Source organism: Borostomias antarcticus (assembly GCF_949987555.1).
Source record: "Borostomias antarcticus genome assembly, chromosome: 5".
Taxonomy (NCBI): domain Eukaryota; kingdom Metazoa; phylum Chordata; class Actinopteri; order Stomiiformes; family Stomiidae; genus Borostomias; species Borostomias antarcticus.
This window is the reverse complement of record NC_140238.1, coordinates 9,439,010-9,463,567: the sequence shown is the minus strand read 5'-3', so window position 1 is coordinate 9,463,567 and position 24,558 is coordinate 9,439,010. Positions and strand designations below refer to the sequence as shown.

The 24,558-nt window shown below is 45.2% G+C and overlaps 3 protein-coding genes across 3 annotated transcripts in view; 2 read left to right on the top strand and 1 right to left on the bottom strand.

Moving 5' to 3' along the window:
- Nucleotides 1-435: 435 nt before the first annotated feature.
- On the bottom strand, nucleotides 436-2,308 carry haus2 (HAUS augmin like complex subunit 2). The gene is made up of 6 exons (XM_084438126.1): nucleotides 2,058-2,308; nucleotides 1,774-1,869; nucleotides 1,494-1,563; nucleotides 1,232-1,364; nucleotides 801-909; nucleotides 436-630 (listed from the first exon to the last, which is right to left on the bottom strand). The coding sequence occupies exons 1-6, from the start codon at nucleotides 2,142-2,144 to the stop codon at nucleotides 514-516; spliced, it is 612 nt and encodes a 203-aa protein (XP_084294252.1). The 5' UTR covers nucleotides 2,145-2,308; the 3' UTR covers nucleotides 436-513.
- A 291-nt stretch (nucleotides 2,309-2,599) lies between these two features.
- lrrc57 (leucine rich repeat containing 57) lies at nucleotides 2,600-12,971 on the top strand. The gene is made up of 6 exons (XM_084437741.1): nucleotides 2,600-2,706; nucleotides 3,076-3,356; nucleotides 3,719-3,854; nucleotides 5,630-5,898; nucleotides 10,188-10,373; nucleotides 11,515-12,971. The coding sequence occupies exons 2-6, from the start codon at nucleotides 3,273-3,275 to the stop codon at nucleotides 11,554-11,556; spliced, it is 717 nt and encodes a 238-aa protein (XP_084293867.1). The 5' UTR covers nucleotides 2,600-2,706; nucleotides 3,076-3,272; the 3' UTR covers nucleotides 11,557-12,971.
- A 3,589-nt stretch (nucleotides 12,972-16,560) lies between these two features.
- tyro3 (TYRO3 protein tyrosine kinase) overlaps nucleotides 16,561-24,558 on the top strand; it is a gene marked incomplete at its 5' end in the record, with an annotated part of 28,966 nt that continues 20,968 nt past the window's right edge. The window contains 6 exons of the mRNA XM_084438455.1: nucleotides 16,561-16,627; nucleotides 17,102-17,285; nucleotides 20,920-21,020; nucleotides 21,194-21,364; nucleotides 23,189-23,275; nucleotides 23,504-23,619. Of these exons, the coding sequence (XP_084294581.1) occupies nucleotides 16,561-16,627; nucleotides 17,102-17,285; nucleotides 20,920-21,020; nucleotides 21,194-21,364; nucleotides 23,189-23,275; nucleotides 23,504-23,619 (726 nt within the window). The remainder of the gene's footprint in view (nucleotides 16,628-17,101; nucleotides 17,286-20,919; nucleotides 21,021-21,193; nucleotides 21,365-23,188; nucleotides 23,276-23,503; nucleotides 23,620-24,558) is intronic.

The window sequence follows — 24,558 nt, the reverse complement described above, 5'->3', positions numbered from 1 at the left end:
TAATATTTACAAGAGATATAATTTCACCTCTTGATGGGGAATGCAAAGAAATTAATTTCAATAAAAATATAAAAAACATGAGACACTCCAATTGATATTAAGAAAATGTACATTACAGGGTATATGACATAGCATTTTCTCATTATCCTGACAGACTTCCTCTGAGTGCAGCCCTTTCCCAGAATCCTCCTCACCTGTCAGTCAACAAGAACAAGAACTTTCTGCTTCCTGTGACAAAGACAACAAATCAGTGCTGCAGGAAACAGGAGAAAACACCCAGTAGAACTGTGGCTTCATAAAATGCATAAGTTGCTGGGTGGGGGGGGGGTTGTTTTGTTTTTTACAATGTCAGTGTACTGTACACATGGGTAATGGGTTTTCAGGTCAAGTCAAACTGGACCAAACTCTATACCTCATTCAACAATGAACCAATATTTCTGGGAAACAAACTCTGGGAGGGTTTCACCAAAGCCTAACATATAACATATAAAGTCCCCGGGTTTGACCCCGTTCTCAGGTGGAGCTGGTGTCGTTGATTAAACTGCTGTGGTGGGACCTCCACTGGAGGATCTGCTTGGACAGCTTCTCCACCTCTGCCACCTCGGCCAGGAGCTGGGCAAGACCATTGTTCTGGGGGGCGGGGGGGGGGGGGGGGGTAAAAGGACAAAGGGTGGACAGAGGGAGGGAAAGAGGGAGAAAAGAGAACGGAGAGAGGGATTGAAAGAGACAGACAGTAAATGTTCGAAACGTTCTGAGAAGGCCAAGGGCCGCCTACAGTACAATAGACTTATAACGCTCACCAGTTTGTTCATGGAATCATCCATGGTTGGTATAGTCCGGACAGTGTTCATGCTCATCTCCAGGTTCCCGATGAAGTCTACTACCATCCTGATGACCTCCACCACATACCTAGTGGTTTTACAGTTAAAAAGGGTTATGAAAGTTATATGGCAGTTAACAATAAACTTACTATCCTTTACATAACCATAGGTCATCTGTCACTGTAAATCAAAATGTAGCCTCAATGATGTATGTTCTTAGCTAGAAACATAAAGGTAAGAGAGAGAGATGAGAGCTGTAGGGTTGAGGAGAGGAGGGAGGACAGTAAGGGGACATGGAGGGCTGTTGAGGATCAGGATGAAGTAGAAAGAAAGGAGAGGTTGGAGAGGCGAGGAAATGGTGGAGAAGGGTTGTGGTGGATGGGATTAAAGAGGAGGACAGCAGTGTAGACCTGTGGAGGTCAGCCTCTACGGGCAGGTTGGTCTGACAGAGGGGTTTCATCAGTCTCTGCCGCAGACTGGCCTGCTCCCTCAGCACGTCCTGCAGGTGGCTGGTGAACTGCTGCAGGGCTGCGAACCGCTGGCCTGGTGGACGACACAGAGCAAGACGACACATCGCAGGAACGTCACCCGCACACGGCCAGTCACACTCACAACAACATACAAGCATCTTAGACCTCACTGAGCAACAGTGCCTCACCCCCATGAACTTACTCAGATGAAATTTGTGAGTGACGTCTGCACTTTCCTTCTCCAATCTTAGCAACTCTGTCTCAAGACTGATCTGGAACAAAGATATTAAGGTCAAAATACACCGACCTGGGACTGGGCCAATGGGATTGGTTTTGGCTTGATACTGTTACAGCTTGTAACAGTCAAGGGATCAGGATTCTAACACATTGCAATGGAGGTAGCTCCCAGTGATTTGAGTAAGCAATGATTACCACTTCACCAGACAAGGCCACAGTCACACACATCATGCTTATGAGCTTACCTTGTCCATCTTTTGCGTCATGGAGATCAGCTGCTGAGCCTCTTGGAGGTGTGGGGAGAAGACATGGGGTTCTTTGGGGACTGCATCCAGGTTTGCCTGTGGGGAGAGACTGGTTTCCGTAGGATATGTCCAGAAAACTCCGGCTATGGTTTATGAAAACGGCTATGGCTTATGAAAGGTAGACGTTCATTGACTAAGTAAATAAGTAGGAGGCGCATGAATTGGATTAATTAATTGATTCTTGGTGGCAGTGTATTCGAGTAAAAGATTACACGGGGGCTAACCTGAGACAGAACACCCGTGGCGACACATTTGGACAACACACTGGCGGCAGGAGTCACCGAGTATGAAGCAAGCTCCCAGGGATTCATGTAGAGACAGCGATATCCTCTTCAGATTTGGAAAGAAGTACAGTATGCAACTACGCGTATGATTTCTGAGACGACGAAACGTCGGCCTAACTATACACTATGGCACAAGCGACACAAAGTAGGCAATGGCAATATGTAATAATACGCAAGTATGCTTATCTTACTTGTTGATTAATTTCAATTCAAACGTCACCCGCCGCCATATATTCTTCGGTGGAAATTGTTTTGCTTCCGGTTATATTAAAAGCATTTTTTCCACTAGCGACATCTAATGGTCAACGTGTTAGTAGAACCGTCGATCGTTTTGTATCCTGCGGGGTATTGCCCCGATCGGCCATGTAAATTACAATCTGCGGTGGAACCCGCGGTGTGGCTCGGGTGACCTAAACGAAGGTCTAGCGAATGAAGTCTGACATGCGCATTGACGTACACTAGATAGCTTCATGGTAATCTGTTGCAAGTCTTCCTGGAAGCAGGATTATCGAGGCAGTTGTTTGACAGGACAGTATACACACAGTAGCTACAATATGAAGGTTTGACACTGGAAAGAAAATATTTTTACGTAAGTAAACAAACATATTTCAGCGTGTCTGGTTAGTAAGCTAGTGTTGGGAGATGTTAGCTAGCACTAGCTAGATTGCTAGCTCAAAGTGTAAACAGTTACCAGATGGCTACACCCAGTGCATATGGAAACAAGTTTCGTATTAATTTCTGTTTATTCCATTCCAATACTAGAGGACAATATTTAACATTGAATGAATTGAACTGTATAGATGCAACGTTAGCATACAACTGTATGTGACTTTATTAGCTTCTAGCCATCTCTGGCCACAAGCATTCTTTTCACCTCCCTGTTGCTTGTTGTTTTGACAACGCCCTCAGCCACGATCGATCATTGTTACTCACTAACAATGATCGATCGATTTCGCAGGGGGACAAACCATCTACAGCTGAATCATCTGACCGCAGCGGAAACCAGTCAGGACGAAGCCACGGAGCAACACCCATTCTGTACCAGCACTGGGGGCTACAGTTTTGGTGTAGTTCCAGCGGGGTGTGTGTGTGTGGCAGGTTTACACTAAGTTGCATCGCACCGGAGGACCGCTTCAGTGGGCAGCTGTGGTATAAATGGGGAACACTGCTCTGAAGTCACACCTGGAGACCTCACAGAAGACTGGGGTCTTTCAGCTAACTGGAAAGGGTCTTCCTGAGGTAAACACACACGCACCAGATGCAAGCTGTGCCAATAATGGCTTTTGACTCACTTCAACCCACTCCACTTGTGTGTGACAATAGTTGTTTTTATACAGAGATCCCGCCGCATAGAAGATCCCTCAATTTTCCAGCATTGTGTGTTTACACTGAACCAAAGAAAGTCATCATAATGTGGGATTCGGCCTTCTTTGGTTCAGTGTAAACAAACAAAGCTGGAAAATGTAGGTTTTGTTTTACAGCAATATAGCAGGATTTCTGTATAAAAGCAGTCACTAGTTTTTCGGTGTATGCTGTCCACTGACTAACTGCTGCTGTAGAGGTCTTGTGGATGCTTTCAATACTCAAGCTGTGTATTTCAGTTCCCTGAGGAGCTGCAGAGACTGACTGGAAACCTGCGGACTGTGGATCTGTCCAACAACAAGATAGAGGTGCTGCCGGCCTCTATAGGAAACTTCTTACAGATGAAGAGTCTGACTCTGAACTGCAACAGACTCAGTAAGTGGTTGTTCTCAATCTCTTATTATGTCTTTACTGTAACCTGCAGTCTGATATGGGAAACATTTCAAGCTCCTTTTGGTATTTGGAGCTTCACTGAATAATTGATGTCCATTTGCGGAATTGTTACAATACAGTCATTTAGCAGACGCTTTTATACAAAGTGACTTACAATAATTGCATTTAACGTAGGTAGTCAAGAGTACTACTATGCTCCTTTCTAAGCAAGTGGGACTAAGACTAAAATCAAAGTGAAAGAATGTTGTTGATCTGCAATTCTCCCTTTACATTAAAGTGTATACAGATAGGTACATGTAAGTGTGTTTGTGTGTGCATGTAGGCTTATGTTTAAAAGCGTATTTGTCACATGCACAGGTATCAACAAGTACAGTGAAATTCTTATTTTACGAGCTCAATTAACATTGCAAAATCAACAAATAATGTAATCATAATAAATGTAATAGGTAAATTATCAAAATAGGACAAACTACAAAGGGTGCTCGGAGAGCACAGGGCTCCGCCCATTAATGCATTTTGTTGGTGTAATTGAGTTGAAATGGTTACACTCACTCCTCAGTATAAATATAGTACACTTGCACCATTGAAGAGTAAGCTTTTTGGTGGTGTAACTGATTGTGGTGTTTATGAGAGGTGGTCATGTATGAACACAACTGAACATACTTGTATGCATAAGTTACAAAACTATATACAGAAATTAAGTCCAGTGTTCATTCCTCTGGGGGGTAAAAAGGATGGCACTAGCCCAGTGTCCATGCCTCTGGGAGGGGTAGAAGGCACTAGCCCAGTGTCCATGCCTCTGGGAGGGGTAGAAGGGCACTAGCCCAGTGTACATGCCTCTGGGAGTGGTAGAGGAGCACTAGCGCAGTGTCCATGTCTCTGGGATGGGTTCTAAGTTGGCTTATGCTACACCCCTCCATCGAGTTTCGTGAAAATCGTTCTGGTAGTTTTTGTGTAATCCTCAGAGATCATTATGCATAGAAACATAAGATAATATTGGTTGCTTAAACCGAAAATATATAAAGTTGATACCTAAAGCTGACTTGATTCCTCATTGTAACAAAGAGCCAACGTTCTCTAAAGAAAAATCAACATCTTCCTTGTGGCTCGAACCTGGAATAAAAATTAATGAGACTAACGCCTTAACCGCTCGACTACAGATCAGAAGAAGTAAAGACTAGAAAGTGTTCTCCGAGCACAGGTTTCCGTGCATGAATGTGTAAGTTGATAAAAAATTAATAGATCAGCTCAGAACAGCTCGATTTGACTGTCCCTGACTTTTTTCATATGATATCAGAGTGCATTTATTAGAAAATAGTTGTGGGATGTTCCAATCGCTCTGGTATTTTTTGTATAATCCTGCTATGTGACGGATAATACTGTTTTTTTCGTTTGCTTCAACACTCAAATTAAAAAGAACACAGTTAGTGAAACCTGACACTCAAGGGGCAAAACCTCAGCCCAGACATGCAGGTAGTTTGTGATTTATATGTAGGCTAATACCACAGGATCCAGGCTAAGAAAACGTAACTTTTCCTAATGCAGTGTTTATCTGATTTGTTTTTCACGAGTCAGATATGATTTTGTTTTACATGCATAGAAACATAGGACAATATTGGGCATAAACAGCAAAAAAAAAAGTTTATATCAAAAGCTGTAAATGGGGGTAAAAAGTAACATTAGCACCTGCATGGTATTTCTAAATGCTATGCAGAAAAATACAAAGTTAACGTGTGTGTGTGTGTGTGTGTTTCCAGCAAGTCTCCCCTGCGAGATAGGCAAGCTGAAGAAGCTGGAAACGCTGCTGTTGAACGGTAACCAGCTGCAGCAGCTTCCGGCTACCATCGGCCAGCTCAAGGCACTGCGGACCCTCAGCTTGGCGGGAAACAAGTTCAGGGAGTTCCCCCCGGGGCTGGGCACCCTTCGACACCTGGACTTGCTGGACCTGTCCAAGAACCACATCCGGGCAGTGCCTGCTGAAGTCTCTGCCCTGCAGACCATAGAGATCAACCTGAACCAGAACCAGGTACTGTATTCCAGCTGGATCTGCAGCTTAGTTAATGTACAGTATTTACACAAACACAGCAACAAACAAAGGCTAAAAACAAAGTGCCAAAGAGGTAAATAGGTGTACTGTAGGCAGTGTTACCAATTCCTCTGTAAGGGAAGTAGCCGTTGGATCTCCCAAAAGTAGCTAAATGACGCAATGAACTAATTTGCATAATATGCAGTTCAGAAAGAGGCAAAATGAATAGAAAAAGCTGTCTAGGTACTGCAGTTTGCAAACTAAACATTCCTAAACCCAAAGGAATTAAGCAAGTCGGTTAACGTCAAAACAGGTGATCGTCAGGTCAAAAAGGCGGTAGGCTGGTAGCTGGTAACAGACAGACAGACAGACAGACAGACAGACAGACAGACAGACAGACAGACAGACAGGCAGGCAGGCAGGCAGGCAGACAGGCAAGCAGGCAGACAGGCAAGCAGGCAGACAGAGACATCAGTGCTTTGATACCCTCACAATTTCTCTTCTGTTCATTCACAGCACAGCTGTTAACACACATACTTTAAACAACAGCACAGCTGGTCAATTTAGTTAAGGATAAACCAAAGGAACTCCACATCTGGGCCACAAACTCTGGGAGGTCTGATTTGGGAGTCAGATTGTTGCATGGGCCAATTTAGAACCCATTCAATTTTGGAGCGGATTTAAATAATGGGGCGTATCGAATTAAAACAAAACTTTGAGCAAAGCCAGCTCCCCGTGTGAGGGCTCTAGAGAGGGTTTGGACTCAGGGTTGCGGAGGGAGAGCCCGGAGTGCACTGAACTGCCCCCCGCCTAGATTACTGCCGTTGGTTCTGTCATATCTAGCTAACTAGCTAGGTAGCTCAGAGAGCAGAGCCAAAGAGCACCTGTTCAGCTGACCCCAGCTGTGTCAAACCCACCCAGCCCATAAACTGTAACAGTGATGCACCACCAGTATATTTTTTACATTTGTCATATCTAGGGTTGCAAAATTCCAGGAATATTCAAAGTTGGAAACTTTCCATGGGAATTTATGGGAATTAATGGGAATAAACTGGGAATTTTGGGGCTATTTATACCAACTGTATTTACCTCATCATAAACAGACATAAATATAAACATTTTGTATTGTCATACGCAGACATTTCTAATACAAAATTTAAAGATCACATTAGCCTATTTGTGAGTGGATTCTACAGCCCTCTTGGTGTGCGGGATTCTAGGGATTTGCTATGCATGTGATGGAAGAATGCCACTGCACCTGTGATGGATAAATGCACAGTACAGGGTTGAAATTCAACTGAATTTGCATTAAATCTGGTTGTTTTAACCAAGATCATGCTGCAAGATCTAGCATTTTATGTTTTTTTCCCAGACTAAGTCTGTGGTGGTGTAGCGGTCTAATGCATTGTGTTCCAGTGCAGCTGCCCACCGGAAACCGGTGGTCTCGCCAGATCCGAGTATGGCCGGATCCCAGAGCGGCCTATTGGGCCACCGCTCCCCAAGGATGGTTAGTTTCATCTCTGCTTGAGAGTTCGTCACACAACAGCAATCCTGTCTGGTGTTGGAATTACGGTTGCGAGCTGAGATAGTCAGGGAGTTGTTTCTCCCTTTCGCATTGCTGACTGGCCGGGTTGTGTGATGAATCCTCAACAGTTAATAGGGGGTAACTGGACACTAGGTCAGGGTCAATTGGCTACCAAGTTGGATGAAAATTTGATAAAATCCTAAAATAAGTATATAAAATAAAAAATTGTTGAAAAAAAGATGTTATAGGCTACAAAAAAGGTAAACATTTCCAAAATTCCGATGGAAAATTTCCAGAAAGTTTCCAGAAATTTTCCGCCCCTTTGCAACCCTAGTCATATCGGCACCCTAATGTCACTGTACATGCTGACTACATGCATTTATGGGTGGAGGCCTGCGTTCTCTGAGTGCTTCTAGTGTCTAAATGTTTTGTTACACATGACACTCATATGGCTTTTCTTCTGTGTGAATGCCAAGTTAAGCACCATTTTGAATTTTCCGTTACAAAAGTCATTAAGCTACAAGACTGGAGAGGTTATCATGTATTAATGTATTCATATTAACCCTATTAACATTCTGGTACCACTAATGTTTGGACCAAAATCTAGATTGGCCCCTGGACTACATGTTGCGCAGGGGGTTTGCATAGCTTGTGCATCAAAGGGTTAACTGTGTAACCTTATACCAATGTATGTGTATGTGTATGAAAGCTAAAACAGATTGGAGATATATATTGTTTGTATTGTCTAGAAGTAAAAAAGAAAAGAGAAAAAGATATACATGTTTTGTCATTTTATATGGGGGTACTGTATGTTTGTTTGTAGTGATTACTATCATCAAGCTACTAGACAGGCAGGGTTATCGTACCAAAATATAAACATGTGGGAAGACATGTAGGAAGACAAAAATACCAAAATTGTTTGGTCACCTTGAGTGGTACCAATTTGTAGAAAATATCAGTATTAGCCCCTGGACCAATTTACATATTTACAGTTTTTTGTTCTTGTTGCCATATATCTATAATGTTAGCTTTTTTTCTTTTCTTCAGGAATGTGTGATTTATTTGCAGGCAGCTCTTGCTCAGAGCGGTCCCGGTGTCTGCTGGCTGCTGCAGCTGGCTGGGACTGCGGAGCTGCCATGTAGTCAGACAGGCCGTGTGGTGCAGTGTGAGTGGTGGAGGAGGAGGAGGAGACGGCAGCCCTCGCTGTACTCTGCTCTTGTGAGCTTGGTTGTAACATGAACCGCACAATGGGATATGTTAGATGCTTTTGCAGAGCTTTGTCAACACAACCATTCCCAAATGACCAGAAAAACTCGCTAGATTTGTCAGTGGTCGCTTTTGACTAATTAAGTCTCCAAGGGAGTCTGGAAAGTCGCCAGATATAGCGAAAAAGTCACCAAATTGGCAACACTGCGACCGACAGAGCATGCTATAGAGTAGCCCTTCTCAGGATCTGTGAGTGCGCTGATGACGTACCATCTGCTACCACAGTCCTTTCTACCACCATAGGAAATTTTGACTTTTAAATAGTCGTGAAGTTGGCAGCGCTTGGCGCTCATATTTAAAAGTGTGAAGTTCTGGTCGGAAATCCTCGAAACTACCTACCGAAAAATAATGACGATGCCATAAAAACCGGCTAAAAAGATCACTTAACGGTAGCGCCGAGCTTTCAAAACCCATTGTTTGTTAGAATAGGCGTTTCTGCTTTGATGGGTGGCTTTGAAGTGTTTATTTGACACTTTTAAATATGAGCGCCAAGCGCTGCCAACTTCGCGAGTATTTAAAAGTCAAAATTTCCTATGGTGGTAGAAAGGACTGTGGTAGCAGATGGTACGTCATCAACACACTCACAGATCCTGAGAAGGGCTAGCTACAGTATAGAGCTGCTGGACGCTGCTAAAGAATGTGTACTCTGATTTTGAGCGGGTCCTGAGGAATTTGGTCTCAAGGCAAGGGAAAAAATTATTATAGTCTTTATATTGTGAGTGTATCTTTATATTGTGAGTGTATCGTATCATGAACCTTATATCGTGATTCATACCATATTGTGAGTTGTGTGTATCGTCCCAGTAGTGTACAGGTGAGGTGGGAAGCCCAAGACAGTTTATGGTAAATGGACTGCACTTATATAGCGCTTTTACAATGGCCTCTCATTCACCCATTCACACATACATATTCACACAACAATGGCAGCAGTTGCCATGCAAGATGCTAGCCTGTTCATTGGGGGCAATTTGGGGTTCAGTGTTTTGCCCAAGGACACTTTCACATATGGACAGGAGGAGCCGGGAATCAAACCACCGATCCTACGATTATTGGACGACACGCTCTACCTTATGGTTTATCAGCTTCTGGTGATTAGTTGACTTGTCTAGGGGAGAGTTGAAGGTATACATGGAATCTACTTAATAAAAGCAGGAAATCCTGGTGCGTGTCTGTATCCCGATTTGCTTAACAACCAGGCACTGTATGAAGTTGATATGTGGCAGGTGAATTGCTCGGGAAGCAAAGATGTGCTTTACAGATGTCATCGTGCAATTATTAATCGCTTGAACAGCACGGTCACATGTTCAATGGGCACAGGCAAGTGCAGCCAGTGGGCGCTGTGCCGTCACACATCACAGCTACATGTTAGAAGTAGCTGACGTTGTACAGTAGCCTACATCATACAATAATGGAAGGGAGGGACACAACTGTGTCATGGCAAGTGCATTTTGAACTTGTTCATACAGTAATAAGACAAATCCCTGTTCTCTTCCTCTAGATCTCAGTGTTGTCTGCTGAGGTGTCCACGTGTCCCAGGCTGAAGGTGCTGCGTCTGGAGGAGAACTGCCTGGAGCTGAACTCCATCCCCACCTCCATCCTGACCAGCTCCCAGGTGTCCCTGATCTCCGTGGAGGGCAACCTGTTTGAGGTGAAGAACCTGAGGGACCTGGAGGGCTACGACAAGGTGAGATGACTGTGCCTGTTTGCGTGTGTGCGTGTGCGTGTGTGTGTGTGTGTGTGTGTGTGTGTGTGTGTATGCGTGTGTGTGTGTGTGTGTGACATGGAGAGATTGTGAGTGTATGTGTGAAAGAGAGAGAGATTGTGTGCGTGTGTTGCCAAATCACTGTGCAAGACTAGAGGAAGTGAATGTCCTTGTTTACACTCTTCATCTATCTTTGTGCTGTTTATAAAAATGTTCAGATATGAGTAACAACACTCAGTGGCCTTGTGGTTAGAGTGTCCGCCCTGAGACTGGGAGGTTGTGAATTCGATCCCCGGCCGAGTCATACCAAAGACTATTAAAAAAATGGTACCCATTGCCTTCCTGCTTGGCACTCAGCATCAAGGGCTGGAATTGGGGGGCTAAATCACCAAATGATTCCCGAGCACGGCACTGCTGCTGCTCACCGCTCCCCCAGGGGATGGGTCAAATGCGGAGAACTAATTTCACCACCCCAGTTCGGGTGTGTGACAATCATTGGGACTTTAACTTTAACTTTAACTCTAGGCGTAAATAAATACCTCCCATGTCACCATGCAAAGATCTTATTAGGATGTTTCCCAAAGTTGCTTATCAGGATGTTTCCCAAAGTATTTACCAAAGCCCATTTTCTTTTATTCTGGACAATATAAAGCTTTCCTAAAGCCTAAAGTGCCCATCAGATTCAGTTTCTCTATGAATAACACAATTACGTCCAATATGTCCATGGGACTGATAAAACCATATTATTATGTTTCTCATAATATTTCCCTTGTTCAGTCAAAACCCATTTCCTGTATTATAAGATGGTATCCGTGAACAAACAACAACAACAGTCACACAATAACAGGATTGTGACCCTGCTTCACTGGATCAATAGCCTCATGAAAGTACAGGCTGAGACAGCTCAGTGTCATTTACCAGTCCTAATCCCAATATAATCTGTGGTCAAATTTAGCCAGAGCGCCAAGATTAACAAGTAACATAACAGTCATAACTTGGACCGCCAAGTAATGCGCTGCGCTCCCTCAAAGAGGTTATCTCTTTGATTTGTTGTAGTGTTGCTGTTCTCCTTTCCTCTCTGGCGTATCAGTGTCTGATGTTTATCTGATCCTTTACTCCTTAGTACATGGAGCGCTTCACCGCCAACAAGAAGAAGTTTGCCTGAGGAAGATGCAGTAGACTACAGCGCCCCATGGGGCCCAGCTTCAGAACTACACTCAGGCTCCGATAGGGTGGTCGTGGCTTAACAACAAAATTATAACAAAAGCTTCTGCAACACCAGGGTACAGTGACGGAGGATGAGGACCAAGAAAAAGACAGCATGCTACTTAACTGTGTCTCTCGTTGGAGAACAACATCAGCAGATTTCAGTCCCAGAGGTCACTAGAATGTGATGAACACTGTCCCCAGGAGAGCACATTCACTTAGGATCTCCATAGAGACGACATTTCAGGATACCAACGGGTTGTCAATAAAATTATTGTCTGTATATTAATAAGGTGCACTGTACATGGGAGTATAGTGGTTTATTAGTGATGTTTAATTACTATTTAAATTGACATGTAATTTCAAACCACTGGTATGCAAATACTTCTAATCTATCACACAAGTAACATGGCTGTAGAAGTCTCATTTATGCTCAGTATCCCAGTGTCAGTGACACTATCTTATGCAGATCCCTTTGAAGTCTAGCTATTGAAACCTGTGTTACGGAGTTACAGAAGGTCAAGGCACTGATGAAGTCTGTGTTATCGCCACCTACACAGCCACAATGAGATTATGATTTTGAAATTTATTGTACAAGTTAGATAGAAGAAGTGTGAAGGGCAGCCATATTTTTCTCTTTTCTTTTTTTCTTTTCTTTTCTGGAAACAAGACGGACACAGGGCTGGGGTCCTTCTGAGCAGTAGCACTATGCTCACCCCTAGTCATTAGAGGGCAATGGTTATAAAATCACTGGATGATCCTAGTGCTACACAGCTTAACAGATTCAGCCTTGAAACTGGGAAGAGTCCCTCGAAAGGATTGTAGCATGAAGATAATGAGTCAGTGGAGGTCAGGCGGTGTAAATCATGGGTATAAATATGGTGTTTGTGCGCTGGTGCTTTAATGAGAATCATCAGAGAAACTCCAGATCAGGTTTGCTCCCCACTTGCCTGCTCATTATACAGTTAGTGTATATTCAATTGTCTTTTTCGGGATGTCATATCTGTTCAGTTTATTGTAATGGTATCTTTTTCACCAGCTACCTTCTCTGACCAACGGAAAAAGCAAAAGTGTATGGCAATGTAACTCCTTTTGTTTTAACCTTGTACTGAATCTTGTACTAAATATTTATTTTTGTCCACAACCTCTGAAATGGGTTATTGCTATGTCTAGTCAGTGTTGTTAATTGGTGGTGTTCTTTCTGTGAGAAGAGTAGCAGTAAGCTGTCTAATGCACCATAACTAAGATTTATTTGATACCTAATGACATGTATACAGACATGGCTACTGACATGTATACAGACAGAGATGATGAATTCACTACATATTTCAAATTACTTTGCTTTTTATTCAGTGTTTTAGTGCTATTTGTCATTTATTTCCTTTCTAAACATCTGAGTCAAACCATTAAACAGTCATGGCTTGTCCATCCTAACATCTCATTAGTTTTGCCTAGGCTTACTTATGGTGGTGTTTGCTGTTTTTTCCTCAGTAAATCATTTTAGCTGCTGTTTTATCACACAACACAATCAATTTTGGTCCAGCATACTTCATATCATAGCATTCTCTTAATAAATCAACACTATATGGACAAAAGTATTGGGCCACCTACACATTACACCTACAGGAGCCTTTATGACACCCCATTCTAAATTCATAGGCATTAATATGGAGTTGGTCCTCCCTTTGCAGCTACACTTCCACTCCTCTTGGAAGGCTTTCTACAAGATTTTGGAATGTGCCTGTGGGAATTTTTGCCCATTCATCCAGAAGAGCATTTGTGAGGTCAGACACTGATGTTGGGCAAGAGGGCCTAGCTTGCAATCTATTCATCCCAGAGGTGTTCGGTGGGGTTGAGGTCAGGGCTCTGTGCAGGCCAGTCAGGTTCTTCCACACCAACCTCACCCAACCATGCTTTTATGGAGCGTGCTTTGTGCACTGGGGCACAGTCATGCTGGAACATAAAATGGCCTTCCCCAAACTGTTCCCACAAAGTTGGAAGCAATTGTCCAAAATGTCTTGGTACTGTAAACTGAAGCATTAACATTTCCCTTCACTGGACCTAAGGGGCCTAGGACAACCCCAGAAAAACAACCCCAGACCATTATCCCTCCTACACCAAACTTGGTGTGTCCCAATACTTTTGTCCATTTAGTGTTAAGTCAATGCATGATCAAATGTTGATGGTCCCATCCCCAGACTAGCCTGCTTCTCGCCTGATGTCCCCGAGGGGGCGCTCGTGCGCATTGTCTTTCCACAGCGCGGGCGCTTCATCAGAACATATCCTGCCGCGGGGGAGAAAGAACAACAACTTGAGGAGAATGTCGTTTTGAAACTGATTATCAAACTTGTGTCACCATCGGGAACTTATGACAGGGAGAGAATATATCGAGGCTTTCTCAGTCTCACGTCGCCTGGTATTTTTCATTGTTGTATCAGCTGGATGAATTGTAGCCGACAAATCTGGAGAACTGGAGTCCCAGCAGGCGAAGGGAATGTAGCTGGCTGACTGTCCCGACTAACCTACCAGCGCCGCGGTCACAGGGATCGCTGAGATTGAGCTAAAGAGCCTCACAGTTTGTGAAGATAGATGATGAAAAAATGAAAATTGCTCTTTGGATTATAGTCTTCTTTATACATAGTCATCAAGGAAGCCATGGTAAGTGCCACTCGGGAATTTACTTCACAGTCACATATGCATTTCTCAGAGCAAAACTATCTCGCAACTTGATAGAAAAGTTGCCCGATAGTCGGCTTTTTAAACATTCTCTCAATTGAAGTCATATTCTGAATTTGTCTCACAGAAGTTGTTAGTTTTAAGAATTCAGATTGAAGAGCTCAGCGTGGCTCTCTGGCACTCTGTCTTATAAAATTCGCTTAGCCAACAAACTTCCAAACGTCAGTCTCCATATCGAATACAAGAGATTAAATTGAATTAAAATGCTGTCATATTCTACTGTAGTCACTGGACTAACTTAGTGGGATGAAGGATACGTTGTCCCTGACCTTTCGGCAATAAGACATTGACCCTCCAGAATTTGGTCTTGTTTACACAGAGCCTTTCGCTCTGATCTGCACGTGTAAACACCACTTATGGAGATTTACAGATTAATCTTTTTCTCTCTTTATTATAGCAGAAGCATGTGAAGGATCATAACATTTTCTTGTCACTTTAATTATCTGTTTTTATGTCTGTATGTTGCTAGTGGCAAACACAATTCCTCCCTTGAGTGTGTTCATTGTCCGACCCCCAGGAGAGACCGTTCTTTCGTAGCCTACCAGATCACACCCCTGGCGGTGTTAGTGTAACCGAGTTGAATTGGTTTAGACCCCGATTACACTACTACGTTTTTCTGCGTTTTTCCCGAAAAAGACCTACTACGTTTTTCTGCGTTTTTCCCGAAAAAGACCTACGTTTGCGCCTAGCAATTACACTACCACGGCCAAAACGAAGCTCTAACCCGGAGGCGTTTTGGAGGTCGAGATCCGGAGCTGCGTTCTAGTGTAATAGGCAGATCCAGAGGCTTTTGTAAAAATGATAGGAAAAGGGCTGTGCTGTAATGCTGTGTTCACTTCACATTAAACCAATCAAACAGGTGATTTACGAGTTTGAGTTATATAGCAGCCTATCTTAGTTAATATACATTTATATCGTATAACTAGGATGGCGTAATGACAAAGCTGTGTTTATGGTGTAGAGCCATTGTGTTCAGAGTCAGAGAACCCGAGTTCGAACCCAGCATGGGCAAGTGAGGGGGGAAGAGATACTGATGAGCAGCTCAGTGAAGCCTTGCCTGTGACAGTGGTGCTGTGACCCGGATACACAGTTGCGCTCGACCGGCAGAGGTCGCTGTGTTGTGTGGAATGAGTTTAGAATCTCCCATCGCCACTAATTGGGCTGATAACACCCCATGTATGTCTATGGGAAAAAGTTTTTTTGGGCCACATCTCGCATTGCGTCAAGTGACTAGGCAGTCAAAAAAGGTGCAGTTCTCCACATGTAGCCTATGTGATGTGCTTTTGCTAAATGTTTCAAAGATTGCTTGTGTTTCCTCCCTCACAAACGTTTGACCGTTACCATTCTCTCCACTCAGAGCAGCTGGTCTCTCCGTGCGTGTGTGAGCGGGGTTGTGCAATACGGTGTGGAGCGGAGGAGAGACGAGAAATCTGATAATTCATAGAAAAAATGCTTCCTAGACGCGTATCTTAATCGTATTGCTAGTTAGAAACGGGGTTGGAAAGATAAAAGGTGCAAGATAATGTTTATATGGCGTAAATAAATAGAAAATCAATTTCCAATACTGTTAGTTTTGACCGGGCACAGCCATCTTACTTTGCGATGCGTCGACGCACGTTTTGCAAGTCAACGTATTTACGTACTACATCGACGCGTCGCCCCAGCCCTATTAGTGACAGCCAAAACATTTCCTTGTAGACTACTGCCCAACGCAGAGCCTATTCGCGGACGCCTTGAAATGCGTAGTTGGGGAGACTATCGTCAAATTGCCCCATCATAAACACTGCATAAAACAAGGGGGCATGGCATCCAAAGTAAATTGACAATGTGGGCTAGATGATGCAGGTTTAGCGAGAATTATTATTTTTTTTTATTGTGATGCCTGCGAGTTTGAGTTTAAAGTTTGAAAGCCGTCCCGACTCCTGCGGTCTCCCCCGAGCCTAGGCATAATGAGAGAAAGAGAGAAAAAAAGGATTTGTTAATTCGTCGAATCTGGTTTGAACAGGCGAATCTGATTCGACTCACAAAATTCAGAGTCGGGTACAGCCCTAATGTTTACACTGCGTCCAGTGCTTCATTGTCACAAATGAGCGATACATCATTGGTGGGGGACAACATGTTTACTGTGCACTTGTTTGGTGTGTGATAGAGAACTGTGGGTCAGGTAAATACGTACAGCTTGTTGAAGCAGCCTCTGCCCCCTCTCTCCCAAGCCCTGAAGAAGAATATGGTCATTGATAGCTGTGTGCTGCTGGCAGAGTGTCGGTTGGCCCTGCCTGGAGGACACAGCTGTAGTGAGCAGTCACAGGGAGAGCTTTCTCTGCTCCACTGAGCCTCTAGACGCTCGAGTCACAACACACTCACCAACCAAGGCATATCAGGCCACAGCACAATAGACACAAACTGTGCCAGACAAAAGCTGTTGGAATAGACGCAAGCTGTCATTTAATCATATTTATGTTCAGTAACAGTTTTGAATTGCCAACCCCAGCAATTATTAATCATCATAGCTGAACTTGAAGCATGTCGTACAGGCCTTCCAACTTCCTGTTTGTCTCCAAACTAGTATCATACTCCATGTATCTGTATTCCTCAGTTCCTCCCCCTTCTACTCAATGGACTTACTGTCCTATAGCCCCGAGTGTGTTTGTGTTCTCCTCAGGACAATCTCATTCATCGCTCTGATGTGGTCTGTGTGTGTGTGTGTGTGCGTTCTGGTGTATGTGTTCTGTTGTGTGTTTTGGTATGTGCGTGCGCCCTCCTCCTAGGACAACGGTTCACCAAGAACCCTGCCAACCTGACGGTAACCCAGGGCAACATGGCGCGGCTGGGCTGCGCCATCGAGGGGCTGAGCGAGCCGGAGATCATCTGGATGAAGGATGGAGAGAAGCTGTACAGTACAGACCAGATGTACATCACCCTGGAAGCACACCACTGGGAGACCTTCCACAGGTAGGCTAGGCTGCTGACATACCCAGCTTAGCTACACTTGGTTTAACTACACTTGGCTTGCCTAGCTGTCTAGATACACACATCTATACTGTAGGTAGGAGAGTAGCTTTACTCTTCAGGCCAGATGTACATCACTTTGGAGGTGGAGGCCCACCACTGGGAGACCTTCCGCAGGTAGGTTAGGCTGCTCCTGACACTACCTTGCTTAGCCACACCTGCCCTAGCTACCCCGGCCCTAGCTACACCTGGTTTAACTACACCTGATTTAAGTATACCTAGTTTAACTACACCAGGGTTAACAACACCTGATTTAAGTACACCTGGTCTAACTACACCTGGGCTAACTGAACCTGGTTTAACTACACCTGGTTTAACTACACCCGATTTAAGTACACCTGGCTTAGCTAGCTGTCTATACTGTAAGTAGGAGTAGCTTTACTCCTCAATCAGACCAGATCATCACTTTAGAGGCCCATCACTGGGAGATCCTCCACAGCTAGGCTGCTGCTAACTCTATACCTGAATTAGCTTTGCAGATACCAACTGAGACTGGTGCCTGCCATCACCTGACCAGTGACACTTCTCAGGAAATAGGTAGTCGTGCTGATGGTAGGAGAGGTTCGGATGGAGAAAGCACCGGTTTATCAGAAAAGCCAGAGACACAACAATGTGCAAACGTGGCCATGCTTTGCCACCTATTTACCCTTCAGCCTCCTCCGTTCAACCTTGTGTTGCCTCAGACGTCTGAGAGAGAGACTGGTCTACGGCGGACTGTGTGGATGTTTGGAGGTGACACTGCCGTATGTTGGCTGTGTGTTATGGTACTAGCCTCCTCTGTGTCATGGTCAAACACGTCCTGTAACACAGTAAATACTGGCGGTCAGTTGCCACTTCTTGTTCTTCCAGTCTTTGAAGACTTTTCTCCTCCCTTCAACATGGCTGAACTTGCAGGAATTCATCTGGGCTTGGAGGAGGGCCCCAGGGGGGAAGAGTCCCATGGGTACTGATCCAAGATCAGCGTTGCCTCCTCACGTTCTGATCCTGACCTCTAGTTTAAAACTGGAGAACTGGCCCTGGATCAGTCTGAATGGGCAGGTGTCCCCTGGTTTGTGTTGGGGTGGGGGGGTTGAGCTAATCGGCTTTAGCAGCTTAGTCCCAGCCAGAGCCAGTCAATATGGCTGGAGGTAGGGGGCCAGCAGAGACCATAAGGGACCATATGGATCAGAAATGCATTTTCACCATCAACTTAGCTGATGAGGTGGAGTGGAACCTAAGGAGTCACGTCAGGATCCGTACCTGCTCAGTGAAAGTACTGGTGTCTAACACACCTCAACCACACACTCTTATATTTGGAAAGCATCTCAGATATTTTGTTCAAACCCATGTCTGGTCTACAAATCCAATATTGTGCACAGAAGCCTGTACTGAATGTTGTTGAACGTCCCCCTCAGAAATCTACTTTCTAGAACAGACATGGTGGTCTTTTTGGAATAGGGCAGTCAGCTCTCTCCATCCAATTTCTATCTGTAATCTTTCATGTTTCACCTCAGTGGACATGCCTCAGAGCTAGGGCATGAGAGACACCAGCCAGATTTTGGAATGCAGTCAACTGGCCTTGAGTAATGTAAAGCTTGAAACAGGACTGTCCAGAGAGCTGTAGAGATAGCTTGCTAGTGGACTTGGTGGTAGAGTAGTCTTGCATTGCCAGACCTATCTCCGCACTTCGTTTATGCTGGCACTGGAGAAAGGTCTGGCTGGATTGAATTCATTATCATTCCGGGATAGGGGGGAAAAAGAAGCATTTCTTGAAACCAATTGCAATCGTCTTTGGTGGAGCGGTTGCTAGGTTGCTGTCGTTTCATGTTGTCTGGATTGGCCGACTGCATGAATAGGCGCCACCGATTGGGCAGTAATAAACGAAAATGACAAGGGTTATCCCAAAAAGCCACATCCGTTCAGTCAGACTAGTGACAGAGTGAACCATGCGTCTTCACTCTCAGCCGCCCCCAGTCTAATCTCCTGCACATGCAGAGCCTGGCACTGGGATTAAAGTTTCTCTGGACTCTCTGAACTCCCTCCTCCTCATAGCTAAATCGTCACAACTGGACTTTGCCCAAATACCAGTGAGGTCATATTTTGCCGTGTAATTTGTTTGGGTTTTAAATGTTGGTGAGTTCGTAGACTAATCTTAGCAGTGTCTGGAAAGGGGCCAGTTGCTGTACAGATTAGTGTCCTGACAGCCTATAGACATCTGACCACATTACCTGTCAACAAATACCGTCGATATCTTCGCTGATTACAATCCTGGGTCTGTATTTCATAGATGGATCCTGGTCCTGGGTAGACTCATCCACCTACACTCGACCTCACTTCACAGTTTTATTGTCTCTTTATGGTTCTTATCTCTGCTATTAGTTCAGACATAGATGTGTGTTCCTCTGGAATTGTCACGATGCTTGAATGATGATCCTGTTCATTTACATTACATTACATTACAGTCATTTAGCAGACGCTTTTATCCAAAGCGACTAACAATAATTGCATTTAACATAGGAAGAGCCAATGTACTACTACTTGCCAGAACTCACAAGTACATCTTCTTTCTAAAACAAGTGACTAAGAGCATAATCTAGTGCTGAAGGCAAAGTGCAAGAATCACAATCTAAAGTACAGTGCAATATAATATAATACAATAAGTGCTTAGGTGGGAGGATTGTTGTAGTACTTCTTGAAGAGATTAGTTTTGAGCCTGCGACGAAAGATGGGCAGCGACTCTGCTGTCCTGACATCAGTGGGCAGCTCATTCCACCACTGCGGGGCCAGGACAGAGAAGAGCCGTGACCGTGTCGATCGACCGCAGGAGCCTCGGAGTGACGGGGCAACCAGTCGCCCTGAGGTAGCAGAGAGTAGCGGTCGGGAGGGGGTGTAGGGTTTGACCATGGCCTGGAGGTAGGAGGGGGCTGTTCCTTTCATAGCCCTGTAGGTTAGCGCCAGAGTTTTAAACTGGATGCGAGCCGCTACAGGGAGCCAGTGTAGGGAACGGAGGAGGGAAGTTGTGTGGGAGAATTTGGGGTGGTTGAACACCAGGCGAGCAGCTTTCTGGACAAGTTCCAGAGGTTTAATGGCTGATGCCGGTGCCCCCGCGAGGAGGGAGTTGCAGTAGTCCAGGCGGGAGATGACCAGGGCCTGGATGAGTACCTGCGGCATTTCATTAGTGAGGAAAGGGCGAATCCTCCTGATGTTGTAGAGCATGAATCTGCAGTTGCAACGTGTGACGGATGTGACATGTGAGGAAAATGACAGTTGGTCATCCAGGGTCACACCCAGATTCCTCGCAGTCCGAGTCGGGGTCACCACTGTGTCTTCAATGGTGATGGCCAGGTCCCGGTGCGGACAGCCCTTCCCCAGGAGGAACAGCAGCTCAGTCTTGTCCAGATTGAGCTTGAGGTGATGTGTCGTCATCCACTCCGAAATGTCAGCCAAGCACCCAGCTATGCGTGTCTCCACTTTTGTATCAGAAGGGGGAAATGACAGAACCAGTTGGGTGTCATCGGCATCGGCATCGTTCATATGAGCGAGGCTGCGTTCGTTTTCAGCTTGAAGTCTGAATGACTGACGGTGCGTTTGTTTTCAGTGTGAAGTCGGTGCAGCAGCAGGACGCGGGGAAGTACTGGTGTGAAGTGGAGTTCCACGGCCTCACCATCTCCTCTGCGCCAGCTTGGATTACTGTAGAAGGTGAATACTACTCGCACACCTGGTACTCACACATCTCTCTCCCTCTCCCTCTCCCTCTCTCCCTCTTATCTCTCACATGTCCCCTCTCATCATCATGACCCCATGCCTTAATGTTCCTCTGTGAACCTAACAGCATAGCTCAGCCTGTCACACTCCTCTTTCCATCTCTGCAGGTGTCCCCCACTTCATCATCGAGCCCCAGGATGTGGCCACCTTCCCCGGGGTGCCCTTCAACCTGACCTGCGCTGCCGTGGGGCCCCCCGACCCCGTGGAGGTCCTGTGGTGGCTGGGGGGCGCCCAGGAGGGAGACGCCACTCCCGCCCACTCCGTGCTCCATGTCAACGGTACGCCTCTGTCTGCGTCATCAGACAGAGTACATCCTCTCCGGTTCTCTAGTAAAGGCTTTCTGTCTGATAAAGGCGCTGCGTGCTAACATGGCGGTTCCCCGCAGATGGATGACGCAAGTGTGCGACTTGCATCATCCCTTGTATTTTGTGGGATCTCCCTCAGAAAGAGGTGGTGGTGTCCCGTTGTTGGGATGAATGAAAGATCCCTCCTGTCACGCTCCCCCTCTTTTTCAATGACCTGTTAAATCAATAGCCGAATGAGTCAGATATCTGGATGAATCATAGTTCACATGGATGTATTTCTCTTCTGCTATGAGTTCATCACAGCGACGGGCTTGTGTGTCGTAGTGAATGCCATCCCATCATCAACATTAGTCATGGTGTGGGTAAGGGAAGGGATTAATATTATGTGTTGCTGGCTGGGAGACCTGACTACCTGAGAGTCTGGGGCTAGGGAGGTACTGAGCAAGGTCACTCCCGGACTGACTGACTGACTGACTGGCTGACTGACTGTTTGGTTGATTGACTTACTGCCTGGCTGGCTGACTGGTTGACTGACTGCCTGACTGTGACTGACTGACTGACTGACTGATTGGTTGACTGACTGCTTGACTGACTGACTGATTGGTTAACTGATTGGTTGACTGACTGATTGACTGACTGCCTGACTGACTAACTGGCTGATTGGTTGACTGCCTGACGAACTAGCTAGTTGGTTGGTTGGTTGACCGTCTGATGGCTGGCTAGTTGGCTGATTGACTGAATGCCTGCTAACTTAGTGGCTTGTTGACAGGTTTGCTGCCTGGCTGGCTGGTTCTTCATATGGGGGTTTACACTGTCCATGGTCTCCGCTGTTGACCAGTAAACAGACTGGGCTTGGTGGATAGGGGTGGATGGCGCCTTGTCACTGCAGTGAAATACTGTAGATAATAATATGACTATGGATTTCCGTGTGGAAACAGGTGGGTTGTAGGGGGGGGGGTATTTGCGTTCAGCAGCGTGTCTCCCCAGCGCTCTGCTGTAGAGGATATTTCATCAGCCGTGGTTCCGGTAATAAGCAGCACTGTGCGTCTGTCTGTCTCTGCTCATGTACTGTAACTGAACACGCCTCTTTTACCGCCAGTTAATACTGCTGACTCACACAGGGCTCTCTCTTTCTGTTTCATCCCTTCATCTCCCTCTCTCCATCTCTCTTTCCCTCTATTTCTCTTTTGCTCATTCTAATCTCTTGGCAGTGGTGACTAACGTGGCTATGACACACACACACACACACACACATTCCTGTAAATGTATAGGTCATACAGGACTAATTGGAAGGAGAATACTTCCCGGAAATGAAATTTGAAGGAATGACGCAACAAGCTTATCTTGTCAGTCTGGTTAAGGAGCCCTTCCTTATGCAGCCTGGCTTGGTTTTAGGCTGTTGGTTATCCATACCCCTCACCTCTGTAGTACGTAACTTGCTCTCCTGGTCCAGGCAGGTCCAGAGACAGACGGCTTCCTCCCAGAGCAGAGGCTGTAGCTGTTTCTTATTGTCCGTTATTCACTCAGAAATCCTTTCCTCCATTTTGTCCCAGGCTACCAGGTTGCCCTGCTCCGGTGGCACAGCAGGGACTGGGTCTGGTCTAACTCACTCTCCCCTCGCCCTGTGACACCTTACCTTTAAAGGGATGTGGTCTGGTTGACTGCTGTGTTGACGGTAACATGGTCACTTAACATTTCATCACTGCCGGCCTCTGTCCTGGTCCTGCTCTGGTGTCCGTACGTCTCATGCCGGGCCTGTGTGTCTGTCTGTCCTGAGTCTCTCTGTTTTCACCGTAGGTGTGAATAACAGCATCAAGTTCTACTGTGAGGCCAAGAACGCCAGAGGGATCTCTGTGTCACGTACGGGTACCGTGCACATCAAAGGTGAGCTGTCAGCGCCACTGTTGATAACTGTTATTACTGTAGTTGGTGCTACAGAGCAGAGTGGGATAGTGCTGTTTGTGTATTTGTTAAAACTGGGATTTGACAGGACTCTAAATCAGAACAACTGATTGAGGATTAGTGGATGAAGCGGGAAGTAATACTAACGTGACTTTTTTTTTTATGTGACTAGTCAGTTTTGTGAATAACCTAGAAGTGTGTGTGTTTCAGTCCTCCCATCACCCCCGGTGGGTGTACATGTGGTCCAAGTGGTTGAAAATAATGTCACGTTGGCATGGCAACCTGGGTTCACCGGCCATTCTGACCTATCGTCCTGCACCATACAGGTACTGTAACACTCTCTCCCTCACACACATACACACACACACACGCTTGTGGGTAAAGCCTTGGATATGCCATTGCTTATATAATGAAAGGGCACATTCCTGTTTCTATCAAAGGAGTTTTGTGGTGCCAGTAAAAAAGAAAAATCCATTAAATTTGTTGATACGATGAAACTTGAGGAATCGGAGAGGAAGGACTTCTGGAGTTCAACTCAACTCAACTCAACTTTATTTATAGAGCGCTTTAAAAACAACCATGGCTGCAACAAAGTGCTGTACATGAGTAATCATAAATACTATACAAACAAGTTGCAGATTTAATCATCCTTTTATTAGTCAGGCTTTGAATCGTCAGTAACAGCAATCCTGCATCAGACACAGTACAGTGGTGGTTTACACTAACGTATAGATATTTAAAAGGTAAATATTCCTAAAATATAACAGCAGTCTGACTTCTGGCCATATACAGTGTAGGTTCTGACCACTAGAAAACATAGGCCCCATTATGTGTGAATTCCTCTCAGAGATACTGTTGACGAGGTTAGCAACACATGAGCTCGTCCTCGAGGATGGCACCATTAGCCTTCCTGCCTCTAGGAAGGAAACACATCCTAACATTTGTCCTTTTCATTTTTATTAAAGGAGTAGTTTAGTATTTAGCATCATAAGCCCTGCTATAAAGTTATTTATGATCCAGGGATGAAAATTAACACCTGCCACCGGCCAAATGCAGGTAAAATTTCCAATTGCCGACTAGATTTCGGAAGGCTATCTGAAAAAAATATATACTTGGCCGGTAGATTTTTTCATCTACAGTCCCTTTGGCAGGTGACTCACCGTGAGCCAAAAAGTAAATTTTCACCCCTGTATACAACGGTCCATATAACAATTTTGACAGACTTTGCACTCTTATGATATTAGTGCTACAGGTAAGTAGTACAC